This window comes from Mirounga leonina, unplaced genomic scaffold (genome assembly GCF_011800145.1).
Source record: "Mirounga leonina isolate KUSES-001 unplaced genomic scaffold, KU_Mleo_1.0 Mir_95, whole genome shotgun sequence".
In the NCBI taxonomy this organism is placed as follows: domain Eukaryota; kingdom Metazoa; phylum Chordata; class Mammalia; order Carnivora; family Phocidae; genus Mirounga; species Mirounga leonina.
Window position 1 is genome coordinate 27,365 of NW_023270865.1, and position 13,185 is coordinate 40,549.

Genomic DNA, 13,185 nt, shown 5'->3' on the forward strand with positions numbered 1-13,185 from the left:
CGGCCCGGCGCCCTGACCTATTCCGACCCCCTACCCACCCGCGGCCCTCCCGAACCTACGCCCACGCCCCCCGCCTTCTCCCTAGGCCCCCGACCTACCCCCGGCCCCTCCGGAACACAGCCCAGGCCCCGGCCCGGGACGAACCCGGCCCCGCCCCCGACCTACCCCCGGCCGGGGAGCGCCGGGCCCTGGACCCCCTCGGCACCACTGTCCGCCGGTCCTGTGCGCAGGCGCAAGGCTCCACCACCCCCTCGGGGTCGTGGCTTGGTGCGCAGGCGCGGTGTCCCCGCGTCCCGGCCCGGGCGCGGCCAGATGCGCAGGCGCAGTCTGGCGCGGAGGCTGGTGGGACTGCGCCCTGGAGGACGGACATGTCGGGGGTCCGGGCGGTGTCTCGGCTGTTGGGCGCCCGGCGCCTGGCACTGACCAGGGCGGTGAGTGGGCGCCGCGGGGCGGGCGGGGCGCGGGGGCCGAGGTGGGGGAGGACGGTCCCCGCAGGGCGGAGCGGACGCTGAGTCGCCCCGGCCCGGGGAGGGTCTGCGGGCCGGTGCGGGGAGGGGGTCGCCCGAGAAGTGGGGCCGACCCAGAGGGCAGCCGGACGTTTTCAGAAGCCCGTCGGGCTGCGTCCGGGTGAAGGTCGTGACCCCGCGAGCCGCCCTGGGGCCGCTCCCCCTTCCTGGGGTCCTTGCCTGGGTCTGGGGGCCTCGCGGATTAGCGTCGCCGCAGCCCGAGTCTTCAGCGGGGGGGGGCGCGCGTTGGGCCAAGGTCACTCGGACACGTAGCGGCCCGCGGGTGCCCCGGAACCCAAAAGCGCCCTTAGACCGCGGGCGGAGGCGGGCCCGTGACCGCAGGCGCGCGCTGGCTGGGAGGCCCGTCCGGCGCCCGCGCTTGCGCTTCCCTCTCAGTGGTTCGCAGAACCGAGCCCCCTTCGGGAAAGCGTGGACCGGGCGGTCAGGTCAGGGCCTTGGTTCTGGTTTCTGTGTGGCGGCGTTCTGCGCGCTTTTTAGGAAACCAGCCGGAGAATGCAGCACTCTGGCCGCAAAACCACGTTTGGGCGAGGGCGCCGCCAAGTTCGGTTTCCCGTGCTCTGCCAGGGGAGGCGGGTGGAAGGTGCCTGCAGGGCTCGGGCTGCGGGCAGCGGTGAGCGGCCCCGGGGAGGACTTCCTCGAGCCCTGGCTGCTGGGTTGTGCCACGTGTGCTTTTTCCAGGGACGCCTTCAGAATCCACCTTTTCGGGTCTTACTGAGGCCCAGTAAACTTAGAGGGTTCAGTTATGTGGGTTCTTTTAAATGTCCTCCCGCCTACTTGCTCAGTAATGTAATTACAGAGTGAAAATCCCAATAGGAACCCAGGCGCTCAACAATACTGACTTGACTTGTGCCTGTAATTATCCCTGCAGTTTTCTCCTTTTTGAAATACAAATATTAAAAGTTAAACGTGAGAAGGCCTAGTCAGCCATCCTGCCAACACCAGGGAACAGTTTACATGCTTTCACGTGTTGCTGTTTACGGAGCAGGGGTCCCCGCTCTCCAACCCCCGTCTTGGGCTCTAAGACGCTAAGGACGGAGGGCGCGCACAAGTAGCAAGTGGAGTCTTTGGTCAGTGGGGTATTTTTAGTCAGCGTCCCTGAGCAGGCAGACTGACAGGTGCTTCCTACTTGTTAGGTGAAGTAACTCATTGGCAATTGGTGGTGGTGGTGGAGAAGAGCTAAATAGGTCTAATCCACAGCCACCCCAGACTGGTGCTCAGGGGTCCTTGTGCAGACTGCACCCCCCAGCCTGTGGAACTTGCCTCACTCACCCACCACCTGCCCGAGGTCACTTTATGAAAACATTGTTGTCCTTGAAGCTGGACTAGAAGAGTTCTAGCTCTGAGCTCTCGGCTCAAGAGGTCAGGGTGTATAAGCCTCTCCTTTTGTGTTGGCTTGATTTCACGTGATCTTGGTTGAATCGCTCTTAGCTGCGGGCACTTTCCCTTCATTATCTCTTTGAATTTTCACCACAGTCCTTTATTTAGGGACTTGTGAACATGAGGGCAAGAAACATAGCAAAATTGAACCACCACTTAGGCCTACTAGAAGTTGGTCTTGGGTTTTTAAAAAAGTTTTTTTTATCTTGATGAAGATAGCTTTTCCCATCCCAAGCAATATATTTAGTGGAATTTAGGATTGTCAGAAACAAAAGCATCCAATTAGCAGAACAAAAGAAATGTATGATCACCACCTGAGAAATGTGCATGGAGAGTACATGAGAATAATTTGAACAAAATCCACAGAGAATTTTTCTTTATCTCATTTTGTTTAATTCTGTGGTGTTTACAAGTCATTTTATATTTACAGCTGCTTTCAAGTTGCAAAATTATCAAACCTATTTTGCCTTTGTTTCATTTTTAGTTACCCTAATGCACTGACACAATTTGCAGACTGTCCTAGTTTACTGAAAAGAAAAGTAAAACTGAGGATCTGAGATAGTACTGGTTAACTGCTTCAGATGAGATTTCGCAAATTCTTTAACATGAAAATCCAACGTACCGTTCTAGAGTAAGTCAGATTCTTTTCTTAGAATGTATTATTTGAATATGTTTCAATGGTGTATCTAGAATTACATTATTTAGGCCATTGTAGTAGCCTTTCCTTTTGCTTCTTGGGGTAATTATACTGCAGTGGCATTCAGTTCTGCATTCTGTGTGATGTTTTTCCTGCTTCGCTTGAAAAATTGCGGCTTGGTTTTGATGTGTGATCTGGATATGCATCTTATTTTGGAGTTGCAGAGATTTTTCCAAAGGCTCCTTACCTGGGGCAATGAACAAAATCTGGTGCCAGCCAGGCAGACCTGAATCCAGACCTTGGGTAGACTCCCTTTCTCTGTGGGCTTAATGAGGATTCTGTGAGATAACCCGTGAAACCCTTGTGTGGTGCTCATCCGAGCCACAGCCTACGGCCGACAGCCTGTGCTTGGTCATCTTGTGAACTGTGTTTTAAGTATCCCTGTTTTAAAAACCTTTAAATTTTTGATGAAAATAATTACACATAGTTTAAAAAAAAAAAAAAAGCCAAGGAATACAGAAGGCTTTATAAATGAAAAGGAGTAAGACCCTTTCCCTCCCCAGACCTGTTCCGCAGTGGGATCAATTCTAAATTGTTTCTGTTATTGGCCCCTGGTGTTTACCTCCATTTTTCTAGCTAATACGCATGTGTATTTTTGTCCGTTTTGGACATTGCCTTGTGCTGCTAAATGAAGATTTAGTTCACGCTCCTTTATTGTATAGATGAGTTTCTTGTTCATGATTTGTAGGTACATGTTATTAGATGAGGACTCCCTACTTTGCTAGACGTCACACTTTTCACTCTTTTCTTCCTTTTACCGTCTAATTCATTCACCTGTGCTTTCCTAACATTAAAAGGTCTAAGTGTTTGGGGGCGCCTGGGTGGCTCAGTCAGTTAAGCGACTGCCTTCGGCTCAGGTCATGATCCTGGAGTCCCGGGATCTAGTCCCACATCGGGCTCCTTGCTCAGCTCCTTGCTTCTCCCTCTGACCCTTCTCCCTCTCCTGCTCTCTCTCTCTCATTCTCTCTCTCAAATAAATAAATAAAAATATTTTTTTAAAAAAAAGGTCTAAGTGTTTTTTTTTTATTCTACCTCAGGTAGATTTCCTCATTCTTCTCTATGTTGTCCTGTTTGATAGTTTTACTTCAAAAAAATGTTAAGTGACACAAAAAGAGCTTTATCTAAAGACAAATTGGGTTAATATTGGGCTCTACAAATTCTAAAATTGTTCCTCAAATCCGATTTAGATGAAAAGCTAGTAGTCTGTTTTCCACAGATAGTGTGATAATTTGCTAAAATTTCATTATAATAGCTGCCAGTGTTTAAGCTAGGCATGTGTGCGTGTCTGTCCTTATTCAGCATGAACATCCTAAAAAGAAGAAATACTTAGGGAATCTGTTTCTATTTTATTTTTTTTATAGTTACCTGAAGCAGGTAAGTTTATAATCAGAACAAAATGGGCTTGATTAGGAAAACCTGTATGTAAGAGATGCTTTACAGTATAATACATCCTGCATGTTGATTATTGTCATAGGATTTGATACATATGATGAATCAGTTTTCTGAATTAAAATTGTACAGGTGGCCATAAGGTCTGGAAACATAGACAAATATAATAGTTTACTGATACTCCAATAAATATTCAGTGATTGTGCTGTTCCTTGCTAGAAATTCATAGTTCAACAAACTTGTGCAGAAGTTCACTGAACAATGTGCACTGAAGGGGTATTTCCGTCAGTCCTTGTACGTCCATCTACAGTGCATTGCCTAAGGTGATTTGTGTGTCTCATTTTTCACTGAATGAACTTGTGCCCTTAGAATACTCGAGATGTAATCAAGGAAGAAGTGTATGTTGTCTGTGTCTCCGGACTGTGTGATCACCCGTATATATATATATATATATTTTTAAGTTTCACGTACTATAAGTCTTATAAACATCTTTGCTTTTCATATTATAGCAAGAAAAATGTGAATACCAAAAACGAGAGAACGGAAAGACAAAAATTGATTTATTTGGCCTTTAAATTCCACACTACAACATTTTACTAAAAATGAAGTGATTTTTAATCTGTACATTAGAGACTCTAAATGATACTTGGGATGTTTTACGAGTTTGGTTTTAAAATACATTTGAATTTACAGCAGGTCTTACATACAATGATTTCAATCCATCAGGCACTCCAGAATACAATGTGGAGGTATAAGTTATATGATGACTTCTTGATAGTCCAAGGGGATAAAGACCTTTTACAAAGGGCACCTGGGTGGCTCAGTCGGTCAAGCGTCTGACTCTTGGTTTCAGCTCAGGTCATAATCTCAGGGTCCTGAGATGCCCATGTGAGGCTCCCCGCTCGTGCACATACACTCTCTCTCTCTAAAACAAAATTTTTTTTAAAAAAGACCTTTTCAAATATGGAAAGAAATGACTCTTTCTACAGTATTAACCCCTAAAAGCTACTCTCCTTTATAGATGACAATATTATTGTCAGTTTCATATGCTTTTATTTTATTTATTTATTTATTTTTATTTTTTTATAGATTTTATTTATTTATTTGAGAGATACAGTAAGAGAGGGAACACAAGCAGGGGGAGTGGGAGAGGGAGAAGCAGGCTCCCCGCAGAGCAGGGAGCCCGATGCGGGACTCGATCCCAGGACCCTGGGATCATGACCTGAGCTGAAGGCAGTCGCTTAACCAACTGAGCCACCCAGGCGCCCTGCTTTTATTTTATAAAGAACGCCTAGAGGAAGAAATTTCTGGAGGTTTTCCCAGATACATACAGCTACATTTTTTGTCGTGCTTACAATAGCTGCAAAATATGGCCCATCCAGATTCTTATGATCAAAGGCCTTCATAATTGCCGCCTCCATATACTCTTTGAGGTTGGTCAAATTCATAATGATTCCTGGAACCGGATCAGTGTCTCCATGTACTGTCACCACAACTTTATAATTGTGCCAAAGGCCATTTGGATTGTTGCATTTCCCAAACAGTTTCAAGTTTTCTTCATTACTCAGAGATTTGCTGTGGAGCCGGTGGGTCTCCTGAAGGAGATGAGGTGGGACAGGTGCCCTGCATTCATGGCCTCAACTCCCCACTTGGCTGGCAGGGGGCACTCACTGTTTCTATTTTAATTTCAGTTTGGTATTGCAAAATGTACTGTTCTTTTGGGAACTGTTACGTTTATATTGTACTTTATAAAATTTTCAAGAACTTTTGTATTAAAATTCTTAGACTTAGTTCTTTAAGATGTGATTTTACCAATTTTAAAATTGTACTAAAGCAAGAATATTCTTTTTAGTTTTTAAGTTCATTTTCTGAAAGAAAAAATGGGCCTATGTCAATTAAAACAAATATATTTAAAGTTGAAATTGGAGAATTCAAGAATATTGCTTTTATCTGTTCAGATTACTTAGAAATCCAACAAATTTCTTTGTAATTCGAGTATTAGCATAAAGTCAGCTATTTGTGACAACCATCATTTTGTCTCAGAGCTGGAGGAAGCCAAGAGGTCGGAGCCACCTGCGATTTTCAAGTGGCCAAGCCCTCCAGCCTTGGCCTGAGTCCCTTAATCTTAGAAGGAAGTCCTTCAGTTCAAAACTGTTCAGTTAGGGTTCATTTTGTATTTTGCCATATTCTCCTTCCTGTATTCCCCACTTGTTGGTCCTAGGGAATAATTTTTTTTTTTTTTTTTTTTTTTACCCCAGAGAATAAGTAACGTCTCTTCCAAATTGCAGAATACTTGAAGACATTGTTAAATGTACTTAATTCCTAAAACTGTTCTTTATGAGATTGCCAAAACTTCATTTTATCAGTAGTCTTCTCAAATGCAGTCAGCAGAATCAGCAGAATGGAAAGAATGTGGCCTCATGCTGGGCTGTGATTTCATTAATACCAGTTTTCTTGAGTGTTTATAGGGTGGGACATTTAAGCCAAAACTTGGAGAGTTGTAGCCAGTGAAAGGCCCAGAGACAAGTGTCCAGACAGAGGGAACAGCACCGTGGAGTAGGACAGATGGGGGGGGGGGTGTGCCTCGAGCCCAGCACAGATGTGGAGCGGGGGGGAAGCAAAACTGTGGGCGTCTCTGGGCCTGGGGTCCTCTCATTAACAGTGAAGGACTGATCCCACTGGTGCCTAGGTGTCACAACAAGCAGTAAAGCCTCTTCTAGAAAATGGATCTCCCGATACACTGCCCAGTGCCTTTTCCAGTGAACCACACAGCCTTGCAGACATGTGGTGCTCTAGGGTGAAGAGGGTTATGATGGATACAGTAAAAGTGCTTCATCGTTTGCAAACTACCACTTTCGCAAAAATAGATGTCTTTCCCTTTTTCTCCATGAAGAACCCTAAGTTAAGAAGTTAACGTGAAGTTGTGCCTTTTCCTCTCTGAGTCTGTGAGTGTCCTGTTTGGAAACAAGCTTCATTTAGAAGGGTTTTTCCTGGGTGCCAGGTCCTTGCCATGTGGGCCTGCCCTGGGTCCTTACCCTTAAGGGTTAAGTAGAGGAACCCAGCTGAGCTGTCCAGGTGAAGGGGGAGCACCTGGGTACTTGAAAAGGTTCATGACTTAAGGGGAAGTTTTGATGGCTAATCCTGTTCCATCTCCGTCTGTGTCTCAGCAGTGGCCAGCAACATGGCAGACAGGCACCCGAGGTTTTCACTTCGCTGTTGATGGGAATAAGAGGTCTTCTGCTAAAGTTTCAGATTCAGTAAGTCACAACTTTTTGTTTGCTTATAAATGACATCTTTGGCTTACAGGAGTAATGATCTATACCAGTTTTCAGTATATTGGAATAATACACAGTTCCTATTTAAAGGAAAATATTCTCATTCCAGTGATGCTCCAGTTATTTTTAGTGTATAGTACTTAATTGTGGTACAAATGTAAGCACAGTCATCAACCCTTTTTGCTTGTACTTCATAGGTATCTATAAACCAGAGTAAAAATTAAGTCAGAGCAGCAAAATAATAAATAACAGATGAACATTATTTAGTGACGGATGACATAGGACCATGAAGCCAGTCATGTGTAGGCTCTTTGTGTTTACTGGTCCCGTTCTGTTCTCTGCCGAAGACACATTTGTTTACAAGTTCTTTTCTCATTCCTCACAGTAGTTACTGAATGCTAGTTGGCACCTTCTCAATCAAACACAAACATGGTCCTAAAACAGGGTCCCAGTCCTCGGTGCTGAGGTGGTTGCCCAGATGGACTGGCAATGTGCTTACCTAAATGAAACACCATATTAACATTGTCATAAGAAACTTGCTGACAGGGGCGCCTGGGTGGCTCAGTTGGTTAAGCGACTGCCTTCGGCTCAGGTCATGATCCTGGAGTCTGGGGATCGAGTCCCACATCGGGCTCCCTGCTCGGCGGGGAGTCTGCTTCTCCCTCTGACCCTCCTCCCTCTCATGCTCTCTGTCTCTCATTCTCTCTCTCTCAAATAAATAAATAAAATCTTTAAAAAAAAAAAAAAACTTGCTGATCACAGGTGGAGAATCACGATCTACACTGCGTTATGAGCTTAGATTCATATAAGCATAACCTATGTATATATTGCTATAAACATAAAAAGATAAAGAATATATTTGAATAGAAAAGCCATATTTAGAACTAACATTCTGATTTGTGTTGTTGCTTTCCTTTGCTTCTGCAGTTCTTTGCTTTGAGGCTGTACCTCTTAAGCATTTCACCTCGTGGTGGGTTTCCTAGGTGCTAGGATGAGTGCTCTCCTTTTGGCAACTCTGTGTGTTGGCCCTGTCAATGTGGGCTGCCCCTGCCATACACTGTGTGGGGCCCCACAGGGTGGAGACCCCTCTTTGCTGCAGCTGCTCTTTGTTGCTCCTTGCGTTTCTCTGAGCTCTTGAGCTGCACCCACAGTCCCTGGTTGACAGGTGAATTCTTCCTTTCCAGATTTCTACGCAGTACCCAGTAGTGGACCATGAGTTTGATGCAGTGGTGGTAGGCGCTGGAGGGGCAGGCTTGCGAGCTGCATTTGGCCTTTCCGAGGCTGGGTTTAACACGGCCTGCGTCACAAAGCTCTTTCCTACCAGATCACACACCGTTGCGGCCCAGGTAAGAGAAGGGGGCTCCCTGAGTGGTTTTGGCACCTGCTCAGCAGTGAGGTCTCCTGCCACAGGCCTCCTTCCCACCACACTCCAGCCACGTTTGTCTCTTTCCGCTCCTTGCACCCATTTGCTCACTCAGCTTGGGGGTCTGTGCCCACACTGCCACCACCCCCACTGCCAGAGCCGCTTCTGGGGCCTCTTACCACTCTTTTCTGCTCCAGTCACACACAGGTCTTCTCTGAGCACCCACCTAGACCCCCTGCCCACATCACGGTTTGTCTTCACTGTACTCTTCCCAATCTGAAATGAGCATCTCTGGACTTGCTGCCGTTGGCCCGGGATCTCGTGTTCACTGCCGCAGCCTCGGTGTGGGCCTTGTTAAATATGATGGTGATGGCACGAATGTGTAGGATAAAAGAACATTGGCTTTTAAAAAGCTCAGAATTTAGGGAAGAAGATAAAAGTAAGGTGAAATGTTACACAGGGACTTTATAATTTTGTTTTTTTTCTTGGCATACTGTGGGTAGTACCCTGGTTGAGTATTCCAAAATCGTACTGGACTGTTTTTTCCAGTATTTGGAACACATTTCCTTATAGAGATAGCAGAGTATGTGGTGACTTTCCAGGACCCAGTAAAAGCCACCCTAATTACTGCTGTAGCCTGTATTCAGTGTCCAGCAGCATTCTTCAGGCACTTAATTGCCCATATAACTTTGTCCTCAAACGATGTTTTGTACACTGAAAAAATAAATAATATATACCTTTGGAGAATTCATTGTCTAAAAGGAAAATATGGATGTAGACGTAATTATAAATAATGTAAAATAATAGGGTGGTCAGATAATGCAATATTCAATAAAAAGAGTAAGATATGGATAGCTTAGCTTGAATGCAGATTCTAGAGAAAATAGGTTTAATTGGGGGAAGGATAAGACCGGTGGGGCCTGGAGAGTCTACAGTGTGCTGGCTGGCTTTGTTATAGAACATGAGCCCCACATTGGATATAGAGATTACTTTAAAAAAACAAAACGGTACTTCTAGGGATTCTGGGAAGACTAGCTGTCTGTGCCCCTGATTTTTACTAACAGTAGCAGTAAATAGGATCGGTGGATGCACTGGGCCAAGTATTTTTGTGTTATTTTGAACTAGGTTTTCTCTATTCTGCCACTACTCTGGTACTTCACATTCTTAATCAGGATTGTGTCTGGGTTTATAATTGAAGGGGTTGGAGAAGGAGGAGGAAGTAATTTGGTAACTTTTGCTGCATGTCTATTACAGGATTCCTGGCTCTGTGCTAGTGATTCCTTTCCTGAGAACTAAACATAATGGGAGATTGAAGCCCAGTAGCACCAAGTGGGAAAAGAGTTCCAGCGTGGGTTGCTTGACTCAAAAGCTGTGACCGAGGAACAGTTGGAAAACAGGGGGGGAAGTTCTGTGTGCCTATACTTGTGAAAAAGAGAGGAGTACTCCAGTTTTGAGTTGGAGAGGAAAAGTGCGAGCATTACGTTTGTCCCCGTACCTCCGTGTTCTGTGACTCTGGGTTCAGAGTTCATTCCTTGGCAGTAAACACTTCTTGTCTTTAACACATTCCCATAAATACCACTGGGAACATTTTGTCATAAAATTATCCCAGATTTATTGAGTACCTGTATGTGCCAGGTTGGGAAGTGTTGAGTGTTGCACATATAACCTCACCTAACCCTCCCAACAACTCTTAGGTAAGGGGACTGAAGCTGAGGGAGGTCCTGTAACCAGACCACAGTCAGGTCCCTTACAGACATGTCAAAGCAGTTGGCTTTCTCTGACCCCAGTTCTGGGACGGGGGCAAAGGATGAGCCTGGAAGATGCCACTGGGGCTCCTCCTTGTAGCTTGTAAGGTTGCTCTCTGTTTGCAGGGAGGGATCAATGCTGCTCTGGGGAACATGGAGGAAGACAACTGGAGATGGCACTTCTACGACACCGTGAAGGGCTCCGACTGGCTGGGGGACCAGGACGCCATCCACTACATGACGGAGCAGGCTCCTGCTTCCGTGGTAGAGGTAGTACCCTCGCGTGGTCTAACACAAGAGAGAGGTTGAGGCAGATGTGGTCAGCTCAAAGAAGGGCAATGAGTGGATGGAACAAGGGAAATCTATTCTGTCATTAACCATTCGGTTCATTTAATAGCGGAGTTTTTCTCTTCTCCAAAGTGTTCACATTTTCATAGAATATATTGGTTTGGGGTTTGCAGGTTTATGTTGGAATTGTTTAGTGTAAAGTAGCCATGAGTGTCTCGATTCCTTCAAAGTACCAGTGCTCGTTTTTATATTTCACAGCTGGAAAACTATGGCATGCCGTTTAGCAGAACTGAAGATGGGAGGATTTACCAGCGTGCTTTTGGCGGACAGAGCCTCAAGTTTGGGAAAGGCGGGCAGGCCCACCGCTGCTGCTGTGTGGCGGACCGCACTGGCCACTCACTGCTGCACACGTTGTACGGAAGGGTGAGGCTGCCTTGGGTGTGCAGGGTGACGACTCGGTCTGGTTAGGCCGGGTGTACAGTGATGAGCTGGGGACAGGTCAGCCAGGTCAGAATGTCAGCGTGTCCGCTCCGGGGTCACTTCATGAACAGCAGAGGAGCTTGGCAGGATGTGTGTAGGAATTGTTAATTTGGAAGTGTCCATTTGAGAAAATTAAACCGATCATCATTACATACTGTATTTGAACTTGCAATCTGCCACACTGCAAGTGTGAGGAGAGATCAAGTATTTTATGACTCAGTACCTCTGAGTTCCTGAACTGATTGATTTAATACTTAACTGTTCAGACTGGACTAAGGTTCGGGGGACAGGAGTTACTGGATAATCGGGGCCTACTTTGGCATAGCCAGATAATATTCTGAATAACTGATTCAGAATAGTCAGTTTTCTGAACTCTCGCTTTCAGATGGGGACACGGTATTGATTTACAAATGTAAGGCACCGGTTTCTTCTCCGGCTGAGTGCATTGACAGATGTGTGACAGGATCTGCCCATCCTGCAGAATTGTGTGTCACATGGGGGAGCTGACAGTTTCGTGAGCGTCCTTTACTTTCACTAAGCAGCCACATGGTATTCTCTGGTGTGCATGACACATGTGTCCTTACGTTCTGATCATACAGCTAAGAGAGGGCTTCCTTTTGTGTTGTCACCCAACAGCGTCAGCACCGTGGCTGATGTGAGCTGAACTCCGACTCCTTTCGCAACCTGGTATTTTCCTAGGGTTTATGCTGTCCATTTGTCACACACCAGATCAGGGCCTTTAACCTGTTCACGTGAGCAGTATTGCTGAAATGTCCATTTGACACCCTAAATGCAACTGAAACTGTGGATTCCTGTTTTTCTTTCATGTTTTTTAGTCTCTGCGATATGATACCAGCTATTTTGTAGAGTATTTTGCCTTGGATCTCTTGATGGAAAATGGGGAGTGTCGTGGTGTGATTGCACTATGCATAGAAGATGGGTCCATCCATCGCCTAAGAGCCAAGAACACTGTTGTAGCTACCGGGTAGGAGTCTAACTTGTATTTAATCTCTCTGTAGGGAAGCTGGGTCTCAGTTCCTTCTAGTAAAAGTGGAGGCACTATGGAACAGTGGTTTAGTCACAGGCAGTGACCTACGCCAGCTGCATAACAAGCTTCGCCAGCCTCGGTTCTGTACCTTTGAAACCACAGCAGCTGCCTCGGGTGGGTGGGGAAGTGTCTGTCCTCAGTCTGTGCCTGGGCGGACCCTTGATGAACCGGGTCTGGAGAGTCACATGACAGTTTCCGGACTAACCTCTCTTTTGCTTTAGGGGGTACTGTGTTTACACTGACTTCCTGGGGTAGTTTGTTCACGTGATGAAAATAAGTAAATTCCATTTCATACACTGTCAGTCATTTTAAGCCTTTAAAAGCGGGAATCCAGAGACATTAGAAGTTTTAGTATTAACGTAGAATGTGCTCATCAGGGAAGTCACGCAGCACAAAAGTGCACTAAGGTACAAAAGAGAGTGCCTTCCCTGTCCCTCGGGCGCCTACCCCAGTTGCCTAGGGTGGCCCAGTGCTGCTGGGCTGCTCTCTCCGCTCTGGCGCCATTAGAAGGGCAGACCCGCTGGTTCCCTGGGCGCCACCGTCCTATCTCCGCTGGCCCGTCTGTTTTCCAGAGGCTACGGGCGCACCTACTTCAGCTGCACATCTGCTCACACCAGCACTGGTGACGGCACCGCCATGGTCACCAGGGCAGGCCTCCCCTGCCAGGACTTGGAGTTCGTTCAGTTCCACCCCACAGGTAGGACGGGACCGCTTTCATGGGTCCGGGCCCTTCGTGGCTTTGAGCCCCCCACACCTCTTGCTGCTCCTCTGCACCTCCATGCACGGCATGTTCTCAGAGACCCTCTTGTCATTTGCTCAGGAGATGTTTCCCTGTTTCCCCCAAGGCAGTTGAGGGCACCAGCCTAACTACCTCTTGCTTTGGAGGTACCTGCTCCAGTCGTAAAGCCGACTGTTAGCGTCCCTCTCCCTGACTTGGTTGTCAGCTCCCAGAGGCAGGGGCAGGTATGGCTGTGTCCATAGTAGGATCTTGTCAGT

General features: G+C 46.7%; 2 protein-coding genes across 4 annotated transcripts in view; one reads left to right on the forward strand and one right to left on the reverse strand.

The window, feature by feature from the left end:
• Positions 1-243, reverse strand: part of CCDC127 (coiled-coil domain containing 127) — an 8,814-nt gene extending 8,571 nt beyond the window's left edge. Inside the window, exon 1 of one of the 2 annotated variants that reach the window (XM_034998867.1) lies at positions 166-243. The gene's annotated coding sequence lies outside the window, so the exon portion shown is untranslated. Of the gene's footprint in view, positions 1-98; positions 143-165 lie in introns of those variants that run through there. The other variant, XM_034998869.1, reaches the window with a different exon arrangement.
• Positions 244-307: 64 nt separating this feature from the next.
• SDHA (succinate dehydrogenase complex flavoprotein subunit A) overlaps positions 308-13,185 on the forward strand; it is a 31,607-nt gene continuing 18,729 nt past the window's right edge. The window contains exons 1-7 of one of the 2 annotated variants that reach the window (XM_034998865.1): positions 308-431; positions 7,158-7,247; positions 8,450-8,611; positions 10,500-10,643; positions 10,920-11,084; positions 11,978-12,126; positions 12,762-12,886. In XM_034998865.1, coding sequence (XP_034854756.1) covers positions 369-431; positions 7,158-7,247; positions 8,450-8,611; positions 10,500-10,643; positions 10,920-11,084; positions 11,978-12,126; positions 12,762-12,886 — 898 coding nt within the window. In that variant the 5' untranslated portion in view covers positions 308-368. The remainder of the gene's footprint in view (positions 432-7,157; positions 7,248-8,449; positions 8,612-10,499; positions 10,644-10,919; positions 11,085-11,977; positions 12,127-12,761; positions 12,887-13,185) is intronic. The other variant, XM_034998866.1, reaches the window with a different exon arrangement.